The 27,419-nt window shown below is 40.1% G+C and overlaps 1 protein-coding gene across 6 annotated transcripts in view; it reads right to left on the bottom strand.

The window, feature by feature from the left end:
* Positions 1–20,887, bottom strand: part of fancc (FA complementation group C) — a 38,078-nt gene extending 17,191 nt beyond the window's left edge. For 4 of the 6 annotated variants that reach the window (XM_079368574.1, XM_079368569.1, XM_079368572.1 and 1 more), the window contains exons 1-8: positions 20,701–20,887; positions 18,124–18,347; positions 11,125–11,212; positions 10,841–10,935; positions 4,712–4,819; positions 4,108–4,172; positions 3,422–3,586; positions 3,155–3,311 (exon numbers count right to left, since the gene is read on the bottom strand). In XM_079368574.1, the coding sequence (XP_079224700.1) occupies positions 3,155–3,311; positions 3,422–3,586; positions 4,108–4,172; positions 4,712–4,819; positions 10,841–10,935; positions 11,125–11,212; positions 18,124–18,303 (858 nt within the window). In that variant the 5' untranslated portion in view covers positions 18,304–18,347; positions 20,701–20,887. Of the gene's footprint in view, positions 1–3,154; positions 3,312–3,421; positions 3,587–4,107; positions 4,173–4,711; positions 4,820–10,840; positions 10,936–11,124; positions 11,213–18,123; positions 18,348–20,405; positions 20,565–20,700 lie in introns of all 6 variants that reach the window. The other 2 variants (XM_079368571.1, XM_079368570.1) reach the window with 2 other exon arrangements.
* Between the last annotated feature and the right edge of the window lie 6,532 nt (positions 20,888–27,419).

The following is a 27,419-nucleotide window of genomic DNA, read 5'->3' as shown; positions in this document are numbered from 1 at the left end:
GCGTGAGTGCGGTTCGGATGAACAAACAGCCCCACCCAGTGTTTATGTGGTGTTATTACAGTCTTCCGAAAAACAAATCAAGTGCTTGTATCCTTAGTTTGGTTGTCTGTTTCTTCTTTTGCCTCTCATTAATCAAACAAAGGAAGAGTTTACTTGTAACGGTATGGTGGCCATGAGCAATAAACGGGCATACGGTTTCGGTATGTCAGTGAGATTGTGCATGTGTGGGTTGCATGCCAGCACGCATACATGTGTGCAAACTGTCATGGTTCCCCCTAGTGAAAACAGATGGGGTTTTTTGAGAGTCCTCCTCCATACCTTACCACTAACACTTCAAGGAGGGTCAATTACAGCACACAACAAACATCCTGTTTTTGGCAGTTAGGCACAGGAAGTGAGTGTTTATTGTTATAGGGCCTTTGTTTCTCACTGGATCACGGGGGGAGGGAACAGGCAAAACGAGGAATGTGAGCCTAATTTCATGTTTCCCGTTTTTGATTGCAGAAAGTGAAAGGGAGGCGAGGAAAGAGACGAGCCACTCCACTTAGACGCCTATTGTTTTTTTTGTGTGTTTTTTTTTCTTTACACGTGTGTACTAACAAAGACTTGCTTACACGGACATGCACACGGTGAACACACATCTGATACCCAAACATCCTGACGGCTGAGTGAAAGCTAAATCTATACTTCCTCTACCCTCTTTATGACTGACACACAACACCAGATGCAATATCACAAACAAGCACGGCGACAGGATACATATGTGAGCGAGGGTTCGCCTGCACACACTCAACCAGCAAGGTGGTAAAAACAGAGAAATAGATGAGACGCTTTACTGTTCATTTCTCTCTCTTTTACACACACATACGAAAAGTTCATTCAAGTGTTTGCAGCTCGTCTCGTTTCAACCCAACAAACTCAAGACGATGCAATTCAGTTCAATCAACAGGAAGGTGAATTTCTTTACATGCCGTGTTCGTGTTTCACATGCAGTACATGTACATCAATGATCTTCTTTTATGGAAAAAGCTCCTGAACTGAAGAAGGTGCAATACTAGCTAGTTATGTTGTGCGCAGCTCCAGTGGACCATCACTCTGGGAAAACGGGCTTGACACAACTGACAAACTTTACTGAAGTTCAGCTTACACGAGGCCAAATGGCAGGTCAATTCTGGTTTCTCACCACAGGTTTCCGTACACTCATAGTTACCAAAGGCAATCAGTAACCGAAGTGAACAGGATGCCATTCATGATGGTACGCGTGACGTATTCTAATACTGGCTGCAAAGTTTGGCAGAAACAATCATCAGAAAACGTGTCTATATAGATCAATCTCTTTCCCTCGACTCTTTCCGTCGTGCCTGCTCTGTCTGTAAGACTGTACACTGGACAGGTTTGAATTCTGGAAGGACAGTCTTGTCTCTGTCTTAGACTCGGTGGACACCAGATTTTTAAATCAAGCCCACAACTGAAAGGCTATTTTTCCACAATATTACTTTGATTCTGACAGAACACATTTCTTTCTGTCGTTTCGAGCTAAATGGTCGTGGTTTTGACTCGATCTCGATCGTTTAGTAACTTGTTCTCAGAGCGCTCTGATCTAAAGTATGTCTTGGTCTGGCTTAGTGTGGTCTTGACTTCAACACCATGGAAGATACAGTTGCACCTTCTATGTTTTCTATGAGTTTTTGATAGTGGTTGTCTAGTCCCAGTAAACCATTGAGTTTTTGTTACTTATTATTATTACTGATCAAATTAAATGCAGCCAAATGAAAGGAACAAAAAAACAAAAAAATCAATTTTTTTTCCAGATTCGTTTTGATTGTTGTTTTTTGCATGAGATCTACATCTATGAATCTTTGCTGACTTGTGAACTTGGCATGATCTTAAGTTAAATGAAGTGAGGAGTGGCCATGGACTCAAGTGACAGAGGTTCAGTACTTACCATGCACAGTAAAGGCTGTGTAGCACAGGCCAAATGATGTGAGAGGCAGTTTAGAGCGAGCCAAATGATGTGAGATGCATGCAGAGGAAAGCCAAATGGTGTGAGTTGGCCGGGCAAAAAGAGTCAATAAAGATCAACCACAAAAGCCGATGTGACACATCCAAAAAAACGATGTATATGCAAACATTTCAACACTAAACTTCATGATAAAATGAGCAAGCGCAGTTTGGTTTCACAGTTTAACTAAGCAGTTAAAAGTACAGCCAAACACATATGGGCTGTGCAGAGATATCTGATGTGAGACTCAGTAATTCGAGGCATATGAGGCAAAGTATGTACACAACAAATCCATTTAACAGCAGCAACATGTCACCAATTTATCAACAGTCGAAATGCTGCCAGCTCACGCAGCAGGAAAATAGCTGAAAATGCCAAACAACAATGTCACAACATTTCACGCACGGCTCTCCAAATGGAACTGTGAACATAACACAAGGCCTTCAAGAAGGTCACATGTGAATCTTTTGATATGACCATAAGTTTTAGCTGTCAAAATACATCACAGTTTACTTTCATCCACTGCTAGGCTGTCATGGACGACTTTCTTTTTCCTAATAACCCCAATATGTTCGTGCATGGAGGTGCAATATTCAGATTCAGACAAGCGGTCGAAAGTTAAGAAAACACTCAGTAAACAGTGAAAATGTTAGCAAAATGTTTTTGAAATGGCTTGGCGACTGGAGCTACAGCGAGTTCATGACATGAGCTCTGGCTCGTGGTGGGCGGCTGCGTTACAGCATGGACACAATATTTGGCCGAGATATTAATATGTCATTAACCAACTTGTAATTCTGGTGCCAACTCGTGAGGTTGACGACATTTAATCATTAAGTCAGCTAGTCGGGCACATCTCTATTAAAGACATGGATTATTTTTACAAAGCAAAACAGCCAAATATCACTGGCTCTGCTCTCCCCCTTGTTTTCTTTTTAATATAACCATTGAGTTTATATCTTTGAGTTTTTGTTCTGCTGCTTGGACAAAGGAGACAAACTGAAAATCACACTCACTTCTCAGAGCAAATAAAACTTTCTTGATTGGTCGAGAAAATCTGCCAGTCCATATTAAAAAAAAGTCCATCATAATCTTCATTTCTGCAAATATGACTTTCATATGTTTTATTCCCTCAACACACACATGATTACCCACCAGCAGTGATTGTGTTAGTTGCTGCTCAAGCGTGTGTGGTGGTGATTCAGTGTTGGTCTGAGCACACTCCAGCAGTCTGAGCACGCTTTCTTCCAGGCTGGGCAGGTTATGATACCACAGAGACACGACTGCCTGCTCCTCCAATGACAAGCAGCGGCTATAATGAAATCAAACACAGTTTAAACTTTAAGGTGGAAACATTATGATGTGTTGGGACTGATTTAAGATAAAAACAAACAGTCTTCACACTTAATTGCCTCCCCTTACCTTAAGTAGGCAGAGCTGAGAGCGTCCAGAAAGTCCCCACTAAGTGTTGCCCGGACACATGTCATCGCCTGCTGCAGCAGAGCACCGATGAGAGGAGCAGCCTCAGGACACGTGACAAGCGGGACACAAGCCTCGGACGTGGCCTGAATGCGGTCACAGCGACACCTGCAAACAGTCACATAGTATCAAACAGGACTTCTCATGAAGTGCATGGAAAGATAAGAATTCATACCTCCAGGGGTTTGAAAGGCTTGAAAGTTTGGTGTGCTTTGATCTTCTCTCACATAATGTAAAGAATTGACTTAAGGCAGCATCTCATACCACACGGCATGCTAATGTTCAAGACCTGATCTATTTTGGAAGAAGAAGAACGTCACCAATCAGCCAACAAATCAGCGACTATTTGGCTTTTAGTTTGACCTCTAAAAAGAAAATGGCAAACATTCTCTCGTTTAAGCTGTTCAAAAGGAGGACATAGATCTCTCCCCTGTTCTCGAGCATATTAAATTGATTATCTTTGTAAGTTTTGCCAGTATGTTGGCTGAAAAGGATTCATATAAAGTCATCATGATAGTCTCTGGAGACTAGATCATTTTCGGACTCCTTATAGACAAAACAATCGGTTAAGAAGATATTCTGAATGATGAATCGGCCATACGTTTCACTGATGGTTGTAGTTCTCGTACCTCAGATTCATGCTGCTTGAAGAACTGCAGCTCTTCACGATGTTTTCCTGCAGCATTGCAACCATCTGAAATGAGGAGAATATTATTTAAACAATGTCGACACGTGTATGGTCAGGGCCCCTCTTTCAGTGACAACCAGTAATACTAAACTATGCTCTGAGACTTACTTTGTCGTAAACCTTCTCTGCAATTTACATGCAGCACTTTTTCTTTTGTGTACTTTAAACTGTTGAAACAATACTTGTGGATCTATTTCACCAGCCAGGCGCTTCCAAAGCAAACTCCTGCAAACTATCAGAAATAAACGTATACACAACATTTCAATCCCAAAATGTTGCCAATAAACGTATTCTTCAAGTCAGACATTGTACAAGTTGCCACTCTTCAGTGTTTAAAACATCTGCCTTCCTTAATGTTACTGGTTCAAGTAGGTATGATTAAAGGAGACAGAAAGGGTTAATAAATGTTATTTATCTGTGAGTGCACTTAAGTCAACACCACAGGTCGGCCCCTGCAGTCAACAAGAGGGTCGACGTGCTTCTGTTTACAGGGACTAACTTATGCAGGCAAGATTTAGTTAACAGCAGCAACAGAAGGCCGATACCTTTCTCAGCACTTTGAGATGGTACTCATGAGGTGGAACGTTCACTTGCTTCAGAAAAGCCTGGGCTGCATCATCTTCCTCTTCTGTAGCAAGTTGACAAAATAGTTTCTGTGGGAGGAGAGGCGGCACAATGTGCAGCCGATTATTATTATCACTTCATGTGCATATTTAAAAAGATCTTAATGCAACATGCTCAAACCCTGAGATCCATGACATCAAAGCTAATTAGTTACTGGAACATACACTGTAGGATGACTCTGTCGGCGTCACATCATTCGAACCACATGAGTGCAGAAAAGGCATTCCAGTAAGCGAGAATGTATGGACAGCATATGAGCAACTTGAGAAATGAACATTCTTTGTTACAGACGGCCTTGGTGTTTTACAAGCATTTTTCAGAAGGGGCCTCATCATACTCTGATAAAACCAGACCAATAAACTCAGCTGATTCTCGTCTGTGGAAAAAAAAAAAAAAAAAACACGACGCATAACGAAGGAACAAAGAGAGGGAACACTCGACTCATACTGTACGTTTTTGAAGTCAGGAGAGAGCTTTTCATCTCAGAAGAATCTCAACTCACAACAAGATCGTGCGCTCGACATTCAGTGACTTCGTTGAAGCTCATGGTAAAGTTTGTTTTGTTAATCAGTATTCACAAAGTGTGAGGAAATTGCAAAAGACCTTCACATTGGAATGAGTGATTAATTGAGACCTTAGGAGCGGTCCTCTAACGCACCACAAGAAGTTGATCTCCTGGTACATGTTTGAACAAGTGTGATCCAACAGAGAAAGCCAAGGCCTCACATCTTCAGCACGCACCGATTTTACAACTCCAGTGAACCAAAAACACTGAAACATCCAGACCACTAAGAGAAGTACAAATCCCTTTCAAACTTCAGATGAAAGAGGATCAACAGGAGATGAGGAGTTAAAGAGATTGAAAGAGGCACCATATGTTAAAAAAAAAAGAAAAGAAAAGGAGGGGGACATAAAAAACAACAAGTGAAGGAGAAAACCCTGCACTCCCAGGCAGTGGAGTGCTGCAGTGCTGCTGGTGGAGCTGTGTGGTTTCCTTGGCCGGGCCCTACAGCACGCTAAGATGCTTACCCTCCACATAGTCTTACAAAACAACCCCAATCACTACCATCTGAGCGTCCTCAAACTCTGCACATCGAGTACATACAAAACCAATCACACTTATCCCACCCGGGGAAAGGAGGCACAGTGGGGAGAAGAGAGAGAAGGAAGGCTGGTTAGAAGGAATGGCGGATAGAGACTGGAACGCAATGCGATGGTTCAATTTGCTGCAAAGGGGAAAAAAGAGGGTGTGGTCACCAGAGGAATGAGATGAGGGGTAAAGGGATGGATAGCAAATTCTTCAGGTCAAAAGTCGACTTTCTCTTGCAATGAAAACAACAATGAAGCTGGCTTTGGGGGCTTGGACATGGTGTTGCCATAGAAAATAAGCCCTCCATAAATCTAAAATTAAAACAGAGGATGGAGGAAAAATGCACGAGGCAGAAAGTCTTGGTTGGTTGGTTTTGATGGGTGCCTGTTAACAATTACAAAGCCAAGATTGAATTCTACCCAAACCAATGAAAGAAAGACCCAAGTATACTCTCTCATATGGTCAAAACAGCAGAGACGTGAAGAGGGGAGATGAAATGCAGGAAACGAGAACACATAAGTAACAAAGTAATGAGCAGTGGTGGTAAAACTTGTGTACAGACATCAAGGCCATAAACACGTGTGTAACAGAAAAGAAAGTACTTTCCTCCTATTCATGTAGGCTAATGATGTAATTTATTGACTATAAACTATGAGTGGTTTTTGACATATATAGTTATAGAGACAGTTTGCGTGATTGACTGAATCTAGATTGAATCTAAATGTAAACCGATCTTAAACCACCTACAATAACTCAAACCCTGATACCGTTTCTGACATGATGTGTCAATGTTTTTTTCACAGCAACATAGGAGTGATAACAATTTTCAATATGTTTTTGTTATGCAAAGAAAAACTGGCTTACACACTAAACACTGGAGAGCTGGAAAGTTAAAATGACATCAAATATGACTCTAATCCTAAATTTAAATATCTGACATTCAATGAACAATGTGCCATTATTGGCAAAGGGCTATTTAGCTGTATTGTCGAGAGTTAAAAGAGAAGCCTGATGCTACCCATGTGTTTGTCTATTAAACACAGAAGAGAGGATGAGCTCAGTGTAGAATAAAGAGCAGCATGGGGGCGTTGGTTTAGCTCAGTTGCAGGCAATCCATGAATAGAAGCTACAGTCCTTGAAGCACAGGTCGCAGGTAGGATTCCTGATCTTGACTCTGTTTGTTGTGGGTCATCCTCCACTCGTTCTACCCATAGAACCTTGAAACCATTTCATGTCATTGTTGATGTATCCTATTCAGAAAAAAGGCAAAAGCCCCCCAAAAAATCTTTGGAAGCTTCGGAAAAAGCTTGTGTGGATCAAAGTTGAAAACATATCTCATACCAGGACCTCTTTATCTTACTTTTGTATGTTATTTGTTTGGTCAGTACATGTACAAAGATGTAAAAAGAGTAACCCAGAGTTAAAATAAAAAAAGAGTGAAAACGGTGAAAGCTGCACATGGTTTGAAACTACAAAGCTGTCTGAGGAGCTCCAGGGCCTACCTGTGTTTCATCTGTTGGATACAGTGAAGTTACACATCAAAGATGAAACTATCAAAACGACCATCATCCAGCCCTCTAATATCAAACTCTCATGCTTTACTCGTCTGTCATCTCCTCAAAGAATATGCCATTCTGCAGCATTGTGTGGTCCCCCCGCTAGCACAGGATGTAGAGAAGTAGACGGATTGAGCAAATGACTATCTGACGCAGCCTACAGCCATGTGGTTGTACCCAGCATTCATCAAAACCAGTGAGAACACTCAGATGTGGATAAGTGAGTGGCAGTAGCAGTAAAAGTCATGTTTTTTTGCACATATGCTCACAAACACATGTGAAAAAATGCACGAAACATGTGCAGTATTAAGGTGCCATTTAGCACCAGACCATCAGTCTATTATGGAGCAAGCAAGAAAACAATGCTGGGGAGAAAGATCAGACAGAGCTAACAGAAAACAGGCTGCATTGTACATTCCAGGACAGGCAGTCCAACACAACACAGACACAGACCATCTCTGGCCTAAAACCATACATCTGCCCTGCTCCCCCAGACGGGACGAGCTGCGGTGAGTAGGTTTTGTTGCACTTCCCGCCATTCCTGTTGTTTGTGGGGAGTGGAGTGTTCTTCTGAGGAGACTGAGGGGAGGCTGCAGAGTGGGTTATCAGTTTATTGTACTTGTATTCTTTGGACACTTTTATCCGGTCCATGAGTGGACTCAGTGACATCTGTACAGCTGTAACTAAAGCACTCAGCTACAACTGACTACTTCCACAAAAGGTGAAAAATAATGGACAAATAGATGTTTCGTAGGAGTAAAAGAAGTCGATTTCACAGCTTTTAAGAAGGTAAAATTATATATATACATATATATATATATTTTCCAGTATCTTGTTTTCAACTGTTTCAGCCTGATTTGGACCAAACCAAAGGACACATCTAACCCTACCATCGTTTCTGCCTTTTTAAAGGGAGTTTAATTTTTGCCACTGTAACTTTGCTAAATGTTGCTAAGTGCTGTGCTCATGATGGACAAGCGTTGGGCTTTTGTAACATAACAATGAGTAAGGTCTTTCACCTGCTTTTTGTGAAGGACCTAATTGGCTCTGCAAATAAAGATTGTTGATTGAGTGATTAATTAGTTTCTGTAAAGCTCCTGTGAAGAGATCTTAATGAAACCGACTGACATTAGTATTGGTGTATTATTATTGGTGCTTCTTTGTGACTTGAAGAAATGATCTTTATGATTCACTTTTTTGATGTAGTTGTCTTTTCTGTGTGAAAGCTCATAAGGGGTCGGCGTCAGCTATAAACTTCCCGCTGCAGAAGGATCTTTTGTTTTGTTGTTGTCTTCCAAGGCAGAGATGTGTATGTTACAAAAAAGCAGGATGAGATTTCTTGTTAAATAACAGTTTAAGGTTCAGTAGTAAAGAGATAAGGGCTATGGCTCTATCCACAGGGTCTCCATAACTGACACTAGTAAGAAGTTAGAGTGGAGATAACAGTGCTTTATGGGGCAGCAGGAGCTCAGTCTGAAGAGACTTGAGGGATGCACGCCGCAAAAGAAGTGTGAAAGTCCTCCGGAGGTAAAGACGTTCATGGATCAACACAGAAACATTTAAAAACAGAGGAGGGAAGACACAGCTAGACTGACGAAGCTGCTCCTCCGTGTGTTCACAAGTGAAAACTGCGATGTCACTTCCTGTGCTTCAGAACTTTGAAACAAATTGAGGTTGTTTTTCTTCCAGGTAGGGGTGATGAGGGGAACTGAAATTTGAGTTTGTTAAAGTCGCTGCTCTTCACTGCAAATGTTAGCTATGGTTCAGATCATGCCTGGAAATTGGTCAGCTAGCTTCCGTTATTCTGCCGAGGTGCCCTTGAGCAAGGCACAGAACTCCATAGGATCCTGTTTGTGCATGTTCATTTCTGCCTTTATGTGCGTAGCACATCTAAATAACAGAGTGTACATGTGAATTTCCCCTCATGGGATTAATAAAGTATATCTCCATCTTCTTCTTAAACATATTGGGTTTTCTGGAGGACTGAATAAAAGAAACAATGAAATGTAAAGTGATTCACAAAGGGCTTAAAAAATAAACGTAAAATCCATTGCGCAATCCTTGTTCTGTTTAAATCTATATAAAAAAACAAAAAAAATATATACACACACACACACACACACACACAGTAGAGAGATGCAAACATGTACCTATACAATAACTCGGCCATAAGCAAACACATCCAAGCACACTTGCACTCAGCTTCCCCTCTTTAGGGTCAAAGACCATCTGGCAAATTTTGTGGTTTACTTTCAAGGCCCTGTTTTAATTAGCGAGATGTTTTATTAGATGAGAAATTAATCAAAAGAACACAAACACACAGTTAATCTGGCAAAAATGTGAAGGTCCCACATTGTTTATCATAAGCCATCTGTGTGAACCCTCTCAAAGTTGAAAATTACAGAATCTTTTCTTCCCTCTGTTCTCGTTCCTTCCTTTGTGTGCGAGCCTCAAAAACACACAGTGAGCGAGATCAACTAACCACAGCATAAAGGCTGAGCCTTCTCTGGTGACGAGGGGCAGTGAAACAGTCCATTTTAATTTGCTTGCGGAATATGTTTTACAGTTTTGGGCACAGAAGGCTAAGACTAACAGAGACCCAATCTTCCTCATTCATCATCCATGTCCCGTTGGAGAGGAGACACGGAGGCCTGGCGAGAGAACTCCTATTAAAAGCAAATTAGAGAGAAAATCTCTTCAGCAGCCCACAGGCGGTCCTACACAGATTCTTTTCGAGGAGTATTTGTTCAAGTGATGATAGTCAAAAACTAATAAGGACATGAAAAGAAAACAGATCCGGAATGAAAATTTGAGAAAAGGACCACGATGCATACTTGGGAAAGATAATACAGTAACAACTAAAGTATGTTTTGAATTGGTGAAATCAGGCACTCATTTATCGATGAAGAAGAAATGGTTTTGTTTCCACCAGCTCCCCACATCCTTGGCTTTGTCTTTTGTGTGTGTTATACCATATAACCAATGAAAGCATGCAGGAAGTAAAGACGATTTAATATTGCTCTCTCTGGTAAGCTAACTTTATCAAGTAACTTACCCCGGCAAATACTTTGTTTAAAATCTCAGCATCAAACTGTTGTTGTCCAAAATTACCCAAAGTCAACTACAGAGAAAAATGTGGCCGGAGAATGATACAGATTACTAGTTGTGTTTACATTTTCCCTCCCCATCTCATAAAATGAAGATGCTTTGGGCTATGAGAAACTGGGAATATTTTGTTATCGTTGCATTGATATTAGAACTGTTCTAATTAAGCCTGTGATTTGATTGAAGACATCATTATGAAACCTACTTTTCCATGTGATACGATGTACTGAGGTATTGTTATCAGAATGAGGTTAATTCATTTAAAGGTCACTTATTATTCAAAATACACCTGATCTTACCTTTATCCACTGGTTGGCTTTTCTTTCCACAGCATTGGCTGGATGCTCTGAGTAAAGACCCCACAGACACTGGAACAAAAGTGTTCTGCCTGCAGCTGCAAACATCAAAACACCACAACACAGACAGTTTAAAAAAAGTTAAAAAAATCTCCACATGTAAGTTCGATTTCTGCTTTAATGTAGCGCTGAAGAGTTCAAGCAGCAAAATGACTCATGTCTGCCATTAGCCTATCTGTATCTGTCTACTGTTTATCCAAGCTGGATGGGGTTTTTTCTGAACTCACCATCAGCAGTGACACAAGGGTTCCAGCACAGTCGTCCAAGAAACTGGCCCAAGAAGGGAAGTGTCTTCATGGTCTCTGTTGTGGAGCTCTTTGGGACAAAACAGAGAAAGCCACAGACAGAAGAAAATGAATGTTTAAGTTTTCTTTTTATTAAGTCGAACTTGTTTTTAATTATGTAGCGGAAAGTAAAGGTATTTCAACATCTGGTCAGTCTTTAATGTGAGAAAATAAGGTAAAAATGTCACGTTATCAAAGACGTTTACATATCTTCAACTGCATCAACCTGTCACGTTTTATCCTTTTTACCGAGCAATCTTCTGCTGCAACAACAAACACTGTACCCTCAATCATAAATCAGCTTCATAACAAAGCTCACGACTCATGCATCCCCTTTGTTAACCGTATCCCATCCTGTCAGCATTCCCCCTTTACTATGAACAGTGAGAGATACACAGTGCAGACTCCGAGCAGGCTCTGGTCGAGGGTGCCGTACCTGTAAAGGTTTTAGTATGTGTGGGTCTGAAGCTGTTTTTTTCCAGCTCAGAAACACACACCATGTGATTCATTTCAACTCACAGCCTATTAAAAACATCCAGAAGGTTCCAAGCTGAGGCAGACACTGTATTTAAGAACGTGAAGAACCTTTAATGTTGACTCTTTTTTTTTTTTTTGCGTTCAAGTTCATAAATATGAGGCCTTCCTCGAGGACCTTCACTTGTAAAATCGTACACTGGAAAGTCTGTAAATACCCGTCAGCACATCTTGCTGATAAATAAAACTGAACATTTCTAAGTCAAACAAATACAATACAATAAAGGGAGAATAGTGTCTCTTTTTCTTTTTGTAAAAGTTTATTTTTGGACTCTTTGTGCCTTTGTGTTAGAGATAGGACAGTGGATAAAATGGGGAGGGGGAGAAAGTGGGGACCACACATATGAAGGGAGCCACAGATTGAATTTGAACCCGGGACGCCAGCTTGGAGGAACCTGGCCAACGTACAGGTTGCACACACTAACCACTAGACTACCTGCAGCTCCAGCGTCTTACTTTCCTCAGAACAAAGATGTTACTAAAAAACACTTCATGTGCTGCTTTGGCATCATTTAAAACCTTTTCACAAAAAAAAGCTTAAAGAGTTTATTTCTTGATTATCATCAGTCACTTAGTATCAAGACTGGCTTCATGCACATTTTTTGTTTTGACAACATTAAATGTAAATAGCCTGGTGGTTAGTGTGCCTTATGACTGGGCCTTACGGAGGCTGTGGACCTCCAAGCAGGCGGCACAGGTTTGAATCCAGCTTGTGACCGTCCCACTCTCTCTCTCCCCCCCTGATTTCTGATTCTATCCACTGTCCTAAGGCTATTTCTAAACAAAGACATAAAAAGTCCACAAATAAACATGTTATTATTATTTCTTTATTTGGAAAACTCAAGGTCCATTTAAAAGACTTACAGCAACATACAAGCTAAAAATCACACAGTACAAATCATACAGCACATTTAAAATGTGGTCCATCCAATTTTCATTGACATTTTTTTACGATCTTACTTTAGTATTCTTTATTTATTGTAGAGATTATGAATGAGTGATTTTCTAAAAACCTTCTTAACCTTTTCTAAGGTCCTCCTGATTAGAGAAACTCTGCTCTGCAGTCCTGTGAGAGTGAGGAAATGTCAAACGGCACGAAAAAGGGTGTAATCCACTGAAAAACAGATGTTCACAGCTGTTATCATTTCAAACAAAGGCAAAGAGAAATGGATCAGTAAATAAGTCTGTCTTTTCCAAACCGACGCATTTACATAAATGTAATTATACATAAATATACATTATTGTTTCTAACCAAGTATGAAAGAAACATTACATCTTTTTGTCAAGCACAAACAATCAAGTCAAGTCGATGGAGAATGAAGACACAGGTGTACTGCATTACGTTTATCCCACTGTATTAATTTTCGGGGTTTACTATTACAGTAATACACACAGAGCTACACCATGGTTTACAACACTGAGGTGAAAAAGAAAAACAGATCCAAGCGGTGACGTATTGCTTAAATTAACAAGCATGTCTGCACACATGTGCATGAATCATGTTTATGTGCATTTACAGTATTAGCTAGCATCCATCCCATATTCACAGACCATATCATTTGTTTCATCTGTGAGCTAATTTAACTTGAGAGAACAGACTCTGGACGCAGGAGAGGCCCACACAAAGAAATCTGACATAATAAAAGAGTTGTTATTGAAGCAGTGTGCTTGTGCTCAACCAAAGATGATTCAGCTGGCTGTGGTCAGGATCTCATCTGAAGCTAATAAGAGGAAAAACAGGAACACTGATTCCTAATACAAGTACAGGATGATTGAGGAGCTTCAGTTGTTTGCCTCTCGTTGGGCCTAACGTCCCATCAGTCTCACTGACACTCATCTCAGTCATGCACTTGTTTATTTCTATCCCTTTAGGCGTGCATTCAAAAGGAGTCTTATCCACTATTGTTGAATTGAGCGTTGCTTTATTCTGCATGCTTTATTTCCATCTAGTTTACACTTGTATTAACCTTGTCTTGCAACAAATTCTTCCTTTCTTAATAGTTGTTATTTTATCGAGTACTTTTACATTCTTTTCTGTCTTTTAATGATGTATAATCTGTCTTAGTTTATGTTGCATTCTGTCCTTAAGCTTTGTTTTCATGTATTCCTGTCTGTAGGTCTGTAAAGCACTGTGTGAATTGACTTATGTCTGAACAGCACAACATACATAAACTTGCCTTGCCTTTTCTTAATCTTCGTTCTATGGCCGTTGTGTATTCTGTTGTTCCTAGGGTCAACACTGAATTAGTAATGGATCCAAAGGCTTTTTTTTTAATTAATTTTTTTTTTTTTTTACTTTTCCACACCTCCTGCATGAAACAAATCAACATACTGATTAAAGCAGAGTGGGAACTCTTGACGGTTGTTTCACTTTGTTAGGTTTTTTTTTGTGCATGAACTGGGAACTTTAGGCACAAACTGTAAAAAGGAATTACCCCGTGATGGTAAAGTGGAAAAAAGTAAAGTCTAAACTGTCACACATTTTGAATGTGAGGTACTATCTTTGGTCTGGTGTCTGCTGAAAAGTTGAATATGATCATTGGCCATTTTAACCTCTTTCTGTATTTGCTTGTTTATGGTTGAAGCTGTTTGCTGTTGCTATTCTTGGCCAGGTCTCGTTTTTTCACTCGGGCGTCCGGCTCCTAGTGGTTAGTGTGCACACTCCGTTTACCACAGGCCACAGTCCTCAAAGCAGGCAGCGCCAGTCGAATTGACCTGTGGCTTTTTTCCCCACTCTCTCTCTCCCTGATAGCCGACTCTATCCACTGTCCTGTACCTAACCCCCCTCCCCCCCCCTCCCAAAAAAAAAACAAAAAAACTTTGGACTATTGGAGGAGGAGAAATAACTGTGTTTTAGAAGCAGGAAAAAATGACCCCACATTATTTAAAGAGGGGAATATACATGAGACGAAACGAGTGTAGATGAGTCAACATCATGAAAATTATCTAAAAGTACTATGGGAGGTAGAGCCTTTAGTTATCAGGCACCGCTCCTTTGGAATCGTCTACCAGTCGGGGTCCGGGAGGCAGACACACTAGGTACTTTTAAGAGTAGACTTTAAACTTTTCTTTTTGATAAATCGTATAGTTAGGGCTGGCTTAGGACCAGCTCATAGTTGTGCTGCTGTAGGCCTAGACTACCGGGGGAATGGTCTTGTTACCTGCTCTTTTGTTAATGTTAACAAACAAGCAGTAAGGTCCTTTACCTGGTTTTTGTAAAGTGTCTCGAGATAACACCCGTTATGAATTGATGCTATATAAATAAAGATTGATTGATTGATTGACAATCATTTCACGCACGTTCCATCAAAACAAGCAGAGAACAACTGCTGAACATGGAGTTGTATCTAGCGATATAACTTGAGTCCTCTGTGATCAAAAAGAGGAACGGACAGACTAAGAGACTTACTCGACTCACTCAAGTGGATGAGATCATCATTAATTGGAAGCAGGATGGGAATAGTCCAAAAAGGATTTCTCTAAATGCCCCCTCTGTGCCCCCCACCAACACCACCAATGCTGCCTGGAACACAGCCCTTACACTCAGCTCGCCGATCAATCCAACAACACATGCTTAATTTTATATGTGTGTGTCTGTGTGTGTGTGTGTATATTTGTGTATTTGTGATGCAACAAAACAGGAATGTTCCTTTATAATAACAGCTTTACTAATGTGTTGTTACTAAGAAATGCAGCTCACGGCAGAAAGTAATTATCACGGAGTTTCAGCGCCAAGTCTCCATCAAGCATCGCCGTCATTGTCTGATTGTGAGCAATCTTTGGATCAATGTGCCTCGTCTTGATGAGGGACCGGCATGTCAGACAGAAGTGGCTGATTAAGTGGAGCCGGCGGGGCAAATGGGACAAGTTTATAGACAACAACGGAGAGAAACGGTGAGGAAACACTTCTGTCTCTGACATCACTGAGCAACAATCAGCACAGTTTCTATGGTGAATCGAGGAGCATACGTACACTCTTGAGTGGAGGGTTCCTCGCCCCCTGCATCCATCTTATCTTGGACAGTGTGGCTTTCCAAACAGTCCCTTTGAGCAATCATGTCGCAACTATGGGACAAAAAAAACGTTTGAGGTGTAGCAGAGTTGGTTCAAATCTTCTCATCAGACGCTTGGTGGGAAACAGGAAGTGTAAATCACGATGGTCAGCTCTTCTCTGTCTCCGTCTGTTGGAGTGAATTACCCCGCTGCTGACGCTGTTGTGCTGGGGACGTAATTTGAAGCGAAGACATGCACAGATGGGAACTGTTTGATCGGAATGGGAAAGTGATGCCACGCCCCTTCGGCGAACCACAGCACACGGTTTTTTTAGAGCGATATAGTAGTGAATAGAGCGAGGAATGACGTGCAGTAAAGGAGCCACGGGTTGGACTCAAACCCAGGCTGCCCGCTTGAGGACTGTAGCCTCTTATGGGACGCACGCAAAATAGAACTATAGGATGATTGCGCCCCAAACAGCACACAAGAGACAACGTAAGACTCCCAGACTAACGACATCATCATAAATAGTTTGTCCATCAACACAACAGATTACCATCGGTTACTGACAGCGATGCATGACACATTATTTTACAATGTCCCGCTGACTTCCAATGGGATAGATATCAGTTGATACTGATGTTCACCCCATAAGTGCATGCATCCTGCCCCATGTTTATCTATCCTTTGAAAGATGCCATGCAACTTAAAAGCTATGACTCCATCCCAGCATTTCTATTCAAACTAAAAGCTGGATGGAAGCAAGCGCAGGTTTTACTTTCTCTAGAAAATAAAAATTCACTTGAGGCGCTTCGTCCGTTCATTCATCGACAGCTTATGTAAGGATATGGACAATGGAAATATTTTTGTATTGGTTTAAAAAAATAAAAAAAAGCTGAAATGAAGCAGCAGACAGCCTGTATATGACCCCAAGCACAACTTTCCACAGAGCTGTCAAATGCACTGCTGCACCCGCAGGGGAGATTCTGCACTATAAATACAAAGACCCATTATCAGCACCTTTCTGTCATCATCTTTTTTTTTTCTGAAAGTATGAAAGATTCTCTAATAGGTGCTGAAACCAAAACACCTGCCAAACAGAATTAGGGTCCAGACAGCCAAGCTCTAATCTTGGATCTGACATCGTTGCGCTAAGGCGAATAGTTTGTCTCAACCCAGCACATGGACTCATAGTTATTTCATTTCCTGTTTCTGTTACTTCCTGTATTTACAGCTTTGCAAACTGCTTACAGTCTGCTCCAATGATCAATCAAGTGATCATGTACTTTTGACAGGTGGAGTTGAACTTTCTTGTTTTCTTTAGGTGCACAATCAAGATGGGAAGCTTCCTTCACTTTTCGGACTCAATGTGAATCCAGAAAAGAACGATAATTAGGACTAATTCTCATCGTTGTGCATAAGCCACAGGAAAGTTGTTCAGTCATCAAAGGATGCAAAATGCTGCCAAGAAGCAGGAAATCCTCTTTTATGAGATCACTGCCAGTAAAAAAGGATTTCAACCCAATTAAACTATACCATTCTTTTCTCTTTCTTTGTATCCACTCCATCATCCTACACATGCTGAAACCTCTGCATGACATGTACTCAAAGTAATGCTATCAGAGAAGGACTCAGACAGATATGAATAACAGCCAGACAGAGCTGGATCTATAAAAAAAATAAATGGATTGTTGCCCGAATAAAGGAAAAAAAAAAAAAAAAAAGTAAGGCCATCAGAGAGACATTGAGACTGCTTCTAACCTTCACAGTGTTACATTTAAACATGTGTCACGTACATTTAAAACAGCGAAAAGGCCGTAAAGCTGAAATGAGAAACGTTTCTTCAGCGTACGTTGTGTGAGAAAAAAAAAAAACGCAGGAAGACAGAGAGTTCTAAGAGCGGGAGCTGGAGGCAGGCGTCAAGGTCGAATTAACACTGAGATCTCTCAGCCCTGCGCCCCTCCTGTCCTCTGCCCCCTTCCCACATTTGCTGGACCTGATATAGGGATACATTAGTTTAGCGCCGAAGGTCCCAATGCGGCTATTACCTGACTAACTCAACACTGCAGCGCTGCCAGACAGCCTCTGCACAGCACAGAGCAGCCTCTGTTACTGCGATCCTTCCAGCTCTCGCTCTGACAAAGAGTCAGCGTGTGCGTATTCCAGAGTGTGTGCATGTGTGTGTGTGTGTGTGTGTGTGTGTACAAGAAGTGCTGCTGTTTGAATTACCTTAGTGCTTGATTAATCAGACAGCTGTTAGGCCTAACTGATTAACTAATATAGTTCATTATGTAAGGTGTTTCAACCCTGTAAGAGGTCAGGGACTATCTCAATCTCTCACAAATGTAAAAGTTAGAGCTTGCTCCTTCTTTTTTAAAGTAAAAAGAAAAGGCTCAGTGTTTCTTAATGGCTCACCATGCTATTGATGTGTGTGAGGAGTCGCTGAAGGAAATCCCTCAGTCTGTTCAAAAGCAGGCAGGTGTCTCTCTGGCTCTCTGGGCGCTCAGCCTGGCCCCACGCCACCGCTTTGTCCAGCCAGAGCTGCATCTGCTCGGTGTTCAGGAGGAGCTGGCTCTGTGGCTGCAGCTGAGACATGATCTGCTCGTTCAGCTGAATGGTCTCAGGAACAAGGTGACATCCTAAGCCCACACAAATAAAAAAAAGGAAAAAAAAAAGAAAAAGAATCATAACTCATAATCAAGCCTGTGGATTATACACACAACATCCAACATCTTTTGTTTGAGGCTTTTTTTCAGCTGCACCATGTCGACTTTTATGTTGTGATCTTTGAATCCAATCAAATTATAAATGAACATAAATGAACACTTATAACCATCCACATTGGTCGCAAAGAGCTGTCATTATTTCTTAAGTGTTAACAGTCGTGGATCCACTTGACTTGAACAAGGAAAACCACGTTGTTGTGGAGTTTTATGACCCGAGCCAGCCCGAAATATCATCCTGCAAACGCATCTTTATACGTTGTGTGTGTGTGTGTGTGGCCTACATCTACCCCTATTTTCCATTAGAGCAGAATTAAATTATGAAACAGTGAAATTAAAGGTTATGATCAGAGGAACATTTATGGCGATCGAGGTAGTTCATCTGGTTATGTTAAGCTCTTATTACCACCATCTAAGCTTCAAACCTGAAAGCTGCAGGCGACCAAACCTTTTCACACGAACACATTCACGGAGGCCTACTGAGAAATAAACACAACATTCTTCACCTTTTATGATGATGGGGGGGAAATCATGGGGGGGGGGCAGATCACAAGGATGTTTGTCGGGATGTGTAGCGTGAATTTGGAAAGCCTGAGAATAGTGTGTGTGTGTGTGTGTGTGTGTGTGTGTGTGTGTGTGTGTGTGCTGTTTTTTGCCATAATGACAGGTCTGAGTAAGACACCACAGGGTTGTGTTTTATGATCACCTCACTGCACACAATTTGTTTAATGTCTTGCCATCATCTCAGCTGGAAAGCCCCTATGGCTCGCTGATGTGAATATATAAATACTCACTTTCAAGGAGCAAAAAAAAAAAAAAACACCCAAATGAGAAGCGCCTCTTGTTTCCTCGTGTACGGTGATCCATTTTGATTCAAACATAGTTGGAAACAAAATGATTGCTCAATATAAAAGTAGCAGACAATTTTATCAAAAATCTTAATCAAGCAGAGATAGTTACAGTTAGACACAGATCATGCATCAGTGTATTTGCAAACAGATGCCACACAGGCGAAAAAGTAACATTCGTGCTTACTCGTAAACACACTCGCAAGCAGCTCCGGTGTTTGCTGTCCACGTTCTGGAGCAGGAACGAGATGTGACTGCTCAAATATTATCTTTGAAGATTTGTTAAACTAAGCTCGTTTGCTTTGGGTTAGGGTGAGTTTGCACTTCCAGTTATGAGATTGTTGACATTATTTCAGTTTAATCAAATCAGTTTAACTTCATCTTTTTAAAAAAAATGTACCCGCGTATGCTGCAGCGTGTTTAAGAACGCCTAGACTTCAAGAGATCACTGCGGGGGTCGAGGCATTGACAGCCGTACAAGGGAGATTTATGTACAGCTAATTCCAGGTAATAAAATGATAAATGCTTTCTTATTTTTGCTCCCACATTCAAAGTTTCATCACGAATCCTAATGAAGAAAAGTGAAGAGAATTAACCGATGGAAATTAACGATTACAAGTCAGGCATATACATATTTGAGCGGAAAATAATTACAATCTTTTACTGTCTTACACTTTGTCTTTACTCAGCCAACTGGACATGTATTCGATGATTTGAACCAGCAAGTCTGTGTGAAATTAAGAATTGTGTTTTGGCAACTTGCATTAGCTGTCTACCTAAAGCAGGGGTGGGAAACTGGTGGCCCAGGGGCCACATGTGGCCCCACATCACTCCTCAACATAGTCCCCAGGCCAATATTATTTTATTTACATATCAATTGATGGGAAACATGAAGAAAACATGACAACATCTGCCATGAAGTCATAAAAACCAGAAATATGTCCATAAATGTTGACTGACATTTGACACATAATTGAATGTAAATCTTTATTTTCATCCTACACTTTGGGCCCCCTGGCAGTGAGAATAAAATGAATGAATGTGGCCCTTGCTGTGACCAAAGTTGTCCATCCCTGACCAGAAGAATAAACGCAGAAAGATTACTTTAAACGTGTAATAATCTTACTTTAAAGTTGTAATACCTCCAACAGACCACAGGGTGCCAGTGTTTCCTTCACTCAGCTACAGGTAGCCTGCACACGGATACTGCGTTCAGTCAGTTCACTTTTGAATACACAAGAGCCTTAAAATGCTGCGTCTGTGAGTCAGACGATGTCACAACTCCCTGAAACAATAATAATAATAATAGTAATTAAACCGCTTTACCGAGCTTACACTATTCCAGCTATTAACTTGTTAGCATGTTTATTAATCTACTGCCGTGTGAATATTGGCTATAGCAGCTTTAAATGTCGACTTACATGTTCACGAATGGTGTCGACATCGATCTCAAATCTTCGCAGAGTAGAAGTCATTGATTCAACATCTTCAGACAAGAAGACAAACCTTTCCTTCCGTGATGTAAACCATCTGAAATTCCCTCTCCCCTCCTAACTTCCGTCTATGGAAAAAGACGATTGGCTGGTTGTCGTCGCCCGCTCTCTTCTCAAGGCCTGCTGGGAAATTGAGTCATTGAAACCGTTGCTCTTAAACACAATACGGAATTTGAAAACAGAAATAATAAAGTAGAATGCAGACATCAAAATAAGCAATAAGTATCAAGTAAGACTAATATAAGCTATGTACAAAGTGCAGTGACTTAAAGATAGAAATAATACTTACAGTTATGAATATTGGTCTACTCTATGAGCTTTGCTAGTAAAAAGGCTTCACATAAACAAACATTTTGACAGGTTTGCAGACAGATTACATATGGCTGTAATAGTAGTCAGAGGATGATTTCTCCTTCTGAGAAGCCACAAGCAGCCACACAAATAGATAATAAGTCAAAACAGATTTCAACAGTGTCTCTGTCCATATATAGTGTTTAGGTTAGTTCAATACTGCTTTAAGTTGGAAAAAGGATGAAATCCCCTTTAAGGGTTTATCACGTTAGTGTGTTTTTATTTTTTTGCATTTTTGTGCTTGCCAAATTAGTTTAGTAGATGTTAGAGTTTTTTCTATTACTTACTTATTTTCTTTAATTGTCTTAAGTTTAATGAATTAGTTTATCTGTCTTTTAATTGATTCTGTAATGACTCGATGTGATTGTAAATGACGGTTGAATTGAGTTTAATTGAAATTATGAAAAGACTGTTAATTTTGTTAGTTGTGGATAACATGTTCCATTAAAGACAATCTGTGACCAAGCTTTATCCACTGAGCATAATCAGACCATGCATTCCATCTAATGAAAATGTTTTTCATGTGTTCAGTTGGACTTATCTAACCTGCCTTGGTTTTAAAGAGAAAGCTGTCACCAACTCATTAACAGTTCAGGGGTTAAGAGGAATATAAGGAAATGCCTGGAACAAAGACCATGCTGTATGTGTAAAAGTGTGTGCTAAACTTGCTGGTGTGACCACTTTTGCAAATGTACACCTTTCTCTGCATATGCTTATGTTCTCATCTGTGTGTGTGTGTGTGTGTGTGTGTGTGTGTGTGTGTGTGTGTGTGTGTGTATGTATGTATGTCATGCATTTTCAGGGGTGAGAGTCCAGAGGGTAAAGCAAAGTGCATACCTTGGCCAGGAATTCAGGGGTTCAGAGTCTGTCCCTCTGGAACCCAAAGCAAACTTTGAGGAGTTCTCGGCCTGCATGGATTGAACTGACAAATCACCCAGAGGCTCCAGCCAGACCCAGAGCAGCCCAGCACATACTGCACCAGGAAATGGTTGTTTAAACATACGTAATGTCATATGCGTGAGTGTGTGCATGGACATGAGTGTGTGCTTGTGGGCATGCATGCCTGCATGACAAATAGGTTACATGCACTTAACATGTGCACACATACACAGTTTGATTTGATGTCTTAATGATGTCCTTCTTGTGCATGTGCATGTGGTGGTGTCTGTTAATGTGTGCTTTTACCATTTAAATGTTGATCAATATACATGTAGGAGACATGTTATGTGTGCACAGTTTAAATGTTGCAGTGAAGCAGTCTTGTACATGTAGAATGGGGAATTTGTTTAAGTGGTCCAGTGGCTCAACATCAGACATCAGAATTTCTGTGGTAGGAAAGTCCGGGTCTGTATGTGTGTATGAGTATGTGGGTGTGTACACAGGTGTGTGCACATGGCTTAGGCGTGTGTTTGAGTTTGGCCTGTTTCCCCATATTTGATGCTTGTGGCCTGCTTCCTAGAACATGGAAATAAGGTGCAACAGAATTTTTCTTCTAGTCTAGATTCCCTTGAAAGTATATGACATCATATCTACTACAAGTGTAAGAAGTCAATGTTAGTTATTTTAGACCTAGGCCTAAGTGTCTGCTTTCACATTATATACTATCCCCCCCAACAACAAAAAAAACATAAAAAGTGAATCCAGCATTTGATGAAAGCAAGGTAATGTGATAAATATCCAGTGAAGGAATCAGTTTAAATCACAAGATACTTGCCAAGGCTCACCATCATCTCCACTCTCGATGTACCAGAGCTAGGTCTCCCTGCATGGTGCTGTCTGTGCATGTGTGTGTTTGTGTGTGTGTGCATCAGTGAGTCTCTGTCTTATATAAACATCTGCATATGGGTTTGGAACAAGGTTCCTGGCAAAACTTTAAAAAAAAACAGAGAGAAGGAAAGAAAAAACATGGCCAAAAAATTGAGAGATGTTTGGTGCCCAAAGTGGAAACCCACACACTGATGTTTTTTGTGTGTATGAATGTGTCTTTGCATGTGTCTGTGTGTGTGTCTGTGTTTGTCCTTAAGGATGTGCGGGTGTCTTGCATGGGCGCACATATGGAAGCTAGGAGAAATTTAGTGTAAACCACGTGTGTTTTTACTGTACTGCTACTCTGTGATTATTACAGAGCCAAGAGACGGTTTGTCACGCAGTAGGGTAGCAACTCATCCATGTGTGTGTGTGCGTGTGTATTTAAAAGTGCATATGGGTAAAAGCTTACAGTGCAGGTCTGATAACAGCCAACAATTTATAATTGCCAGCTGGACAAATCTACCAGCATGTAATTAGTGCAATGACCAGAAATGTTCATTACTTTAAAATAATCATAACCATGGACTTTAGAAATTAACACAACATTTTACTAAACTTAAAAGCATAATCAAGTATATTCGCTATTAGGAACAAAGGTATTTATTTACAAATTTACAAAAATTGAAAAAGGCTCAGATGGTAATAAGCATTCATTTTTAATCTCAACAGATACACCATTTTTATTCTTTGCATCTTGAATTCACAGGTGCCTCTTTTCCCTCCTGGTATTTATTTAGGTCAACATGAAGCACACATAATGTCACTTTAAGGCCTAAATAATCATAAGAGTTGTTGCAAGCTTTTAGTTGGAAAATTATAAATCCAACCATTTCCCTAAATAATGAAGAAAAACACAATCATATATAAATTTTGGAAAGAAAGTCAAAGCCTGTGATGGCTCAGTTTTGAAGTATTTGTGTTTTTGGATCTCATGGTTTGGCCAGAAAGCGATGGAGCCTGGTGGAGAGCTTGGGTATCAGTCTCTGGAGTTTATCCCAGGCTAACAGACAACAGGAGCAACACAGCTGCTGACAACATTTGCCAGTTCTGATCCAGACCAATCCTATTACCTGTTCTGGTCCAGGCCACAGCCATTATCACCATGTTTCTTCCACTGTGGCCTTACATGACCTGATACTTATCTGAGTGTTCCCCATACTGATGTTCCTCTGGTTGATGCCCTGGACTGTGTGTGGTCTCTACAGCTGGCTACCACAGTAGGAATGAATGTGCTCCATCATAAGCACTGTTAAGTTAGCTTTCATGCTCTTTGTCACGTTTTTCAATAGTACATTCACTGCATGCATATAGAGACAGTTCAAACGTAAATTAATCCTAGGCTTATTATGTTTAAATCGGAAGAGTTTAAAAAAAATCAACCCATGTACAATTGGGAAAAAATCGTATTGATCAAGGTTTTTTTTCTTCTGTAATAATGCTGTAAAAAGTGAGCATTTTAATATGAGGCCTAATGGGTTGTAATTGGCTTTTGCTGCTAGCCTCAAGTGGACACTCGAACAACTGCATTTTTTCTACCTAATTATTCATTATTCATTTTAAACACTGCAGGTTGCCCATTGCACAAAATTCAAGTTTCTTCTGACGTTCTTGATGAGCATGTTCATGCACACACTTTCACAAAGTTTTAACTTCCAGGCTGGAGTTTCGTTCTTTTTTTTCAAATGTGAATGCATTTGTTTTTAATGGTTGAGCACAGAAGTGTGAAAAATATATATTTGGGCCACCCATTATGTGAAGCAGAAATGTGTTCATTACTTGACTGTGGAAACCTTTTCTCTGATACATACAGTCTGATAAGTCTTTGCACACTGTGATCTATTTTATGAACCTTGTAAAAACGATACATGATAAGTGAGTTCATCCTCATATTATTTCTGTCGTTTATCAAAAGTTGTCTGGTTTGCAAAATGATTCATGAAGCCCCAGTGAAGCTTTAATTAGAGAGGAACTGTTATAGATTATTTTTTATCTCTTTTACCAACAAAAACATCTGACATACTCCTATTTGTCTTGATGATTAACCTTTATTGTGTCATTTCCAACTCAGCCTTTAAGCCAATCTTTTTTTTTAATTTATTTTGGCATGGTCATCAACATATCTTTTTGTTTTCAATGAAGGAACTTGATGAAAGATCATGAATGCTGTCGTAATCTTGATGGTATGCTCTGGTCTTCTTTGCGTCGGCTATCAATTGGCTAATTTATAATTGGGTAGACATCTTAAAACATAATGTGTAATCGATAACATGTGTACAAGTGAGAGTCCATCGTTTATCATTTTATCATTACAGTGTTTGCTGCAATTTCCCAACAACACAATGTAAGACTGCTGTTTTCAAAAGCATTCCCTTTCAAAGTGCCAGTAAAACTACCATCCCCTGCAGCTTGACTTACTTAAAATGTGAGTTAAAGATAGATGGCTATTTGTGCCATTTAAAGCAAAAACATTAAATGTGAAGACATGATGAAGACATGCATTTTAACTCAGTAGTACAGGGCAACAATCGTAATGTCGTCTAAGATATAATATTGCAAAATATGTAGGCAATCTTTATAAATGTAACTTGTAAAGTATAAAAGATGGTATTTTCACTTTTACCATCGTTATTGCTATAAGTTTGTACTATCTGTTGTTGTTGTTGTTGATCTGTTTGTTTGTTTGTTCAATCTCTCTCTTTCAGAATCTCCTTCTATCCCTCTTTCCAAGCTCACCACTCGTTGTTTTCACATGCGTTCCTGAAAATATCGAGATCATTTTGGAGGACTTGGCTGTTAACATCTGCTCTTCACTATTGACTATTCCTGTTAGACTCAGAGGATATGTTTTCTGATCACAGTTTTTCAGAAGTTAAAACATTTGATTCTCACCCTGATTCTACTTTGTTCTCTTAAAACTGTACTTGTAAAAACTACAAAGCTTATTGTGCTCCACAGCTCTGGAGTGAACCTCACAACACACTCTGTAATTTTCAACAATAAAACTGACTTTTGTCTTTTTTAGGCTTTGTCCCGTGTTGAGAACAACCAATAAAAAAGATTGTTGTTTCTTGAGGATATATATATATATTTACAATGAGTGAGTATATATATATATATATATATATATATATACATGGCGTTACAGCCTTCCCCAGAGCTGCACTGGGTCATCACGTTCATCTAGAATGATGCAAAAAAGTTGAAAATAAAAATGCAATACAGAGGCGCCTTAAAAGGAAATTGTGTCTCAACTGCTTTATAATGTCTGGTGTGAGCAGTCACAGAAGATGAGTGTGAAATCCTGCCTAGAGAAACAGATCTTACCTTACATAACCCCCTTTTACTTCTCTTGACATACAATGCTCACTGAGTCTCTGAAACATATACAAACATGAATCTACTATTTATGCTTTTATCTCTCTCTCTCATGTACAAACACATGTGGTTGCAGGGACACACTTTTTTATGGTGATTCCAGGCATTTTTAAAGCATGCTTCTTTATTGCGCTGAGAGGAAGCTGGGGATTGGCTGGGAAAGGGAAAGTGGTCCTGTGACCAATGTGAAACAGTACTGCATGCAATAGCTTGTACACATTCACTCTCACACACACAAACACATTTACTGTGAACCACAGAGACACAATTATTAAAACAGTAAACTTTTCCATCTGTTACAAATATAAAATGTGTATTTTACACAGGTTTATCTGGTACTCCTTCTGATTACAGAAGGTTAAATTCAAGACACAAGACTGCTGTCTTCAATAATTTGGTAACCAACCATTAGGAAGTAATCATGTTCAGATTTATATTTACAATGAGTGAGTCAAAAAAGCATTGCCAATAAAACTGCAGTTGTTACATCTAAGGTCTTGCTTCTAACTGGCATTGCCAGATTTAAAAAAAGCCCACTGGTAGTGAAGTAGTACAGTTTATTAGTGATTGAATAAAAAGTTTTTAAAAGATCTTCCTCCGGGAAGATGCAGGGACTAGTCAAAAACAAAGTTTGGTATCATTATCGTTCAACAAACTTTCACTTTTTCAGTCATTGTCATTGTTGAACTTCTCTCTAATTGCAGAGAAGGGGACACTTTGTGAGAATCATTTCTATCTTTCTTGGGCCCCAACATAGTCATGGTCCCTGTCACTCAGTCACTTATCATCCAAGTTCAACATACAGTACAGAGAAACTTGAACTCGATCAATTTTTGCAATGACACACTGTATCACACGCAAACCTTCAGGTGTATTCATACAATTGCATGCTCTGCACAGTAACATACACACACCTGCTTTCTATTAGTCCAGTAGATTGCAGGGAAATTGAGGGGGAGTCTTAAACACACACACTTCCATCTATCTGCCCCTCTGTCCATGATAATTACACACTTCCTGCTCTCAAATCCTACGCCGACAACTTCCACTCCAATCAGGTCTCTGTTAAAGTTTAAAACGTGTTTCTGTGTGCGTGTGCGTGTGCGTGTGCG

The sequence above is a fragment of the Symphodus melops genome (assembly GCF_947650265.1).
Source record: "Symphodus melops genome assembly, chromosome: 1".
Taxonomy (NCBI): domain Eukaryota; kingdom Metazoa; phylum Chordata; class Actinopteri; order Labriformes; family Labridae; genus Symphodus; species Symphodus melops.
The sequence above is the reverse complement of the archived record's forward strand: the minus strand, read 5'-3'. Positions and strand labels throughout refer to the sequence as shown.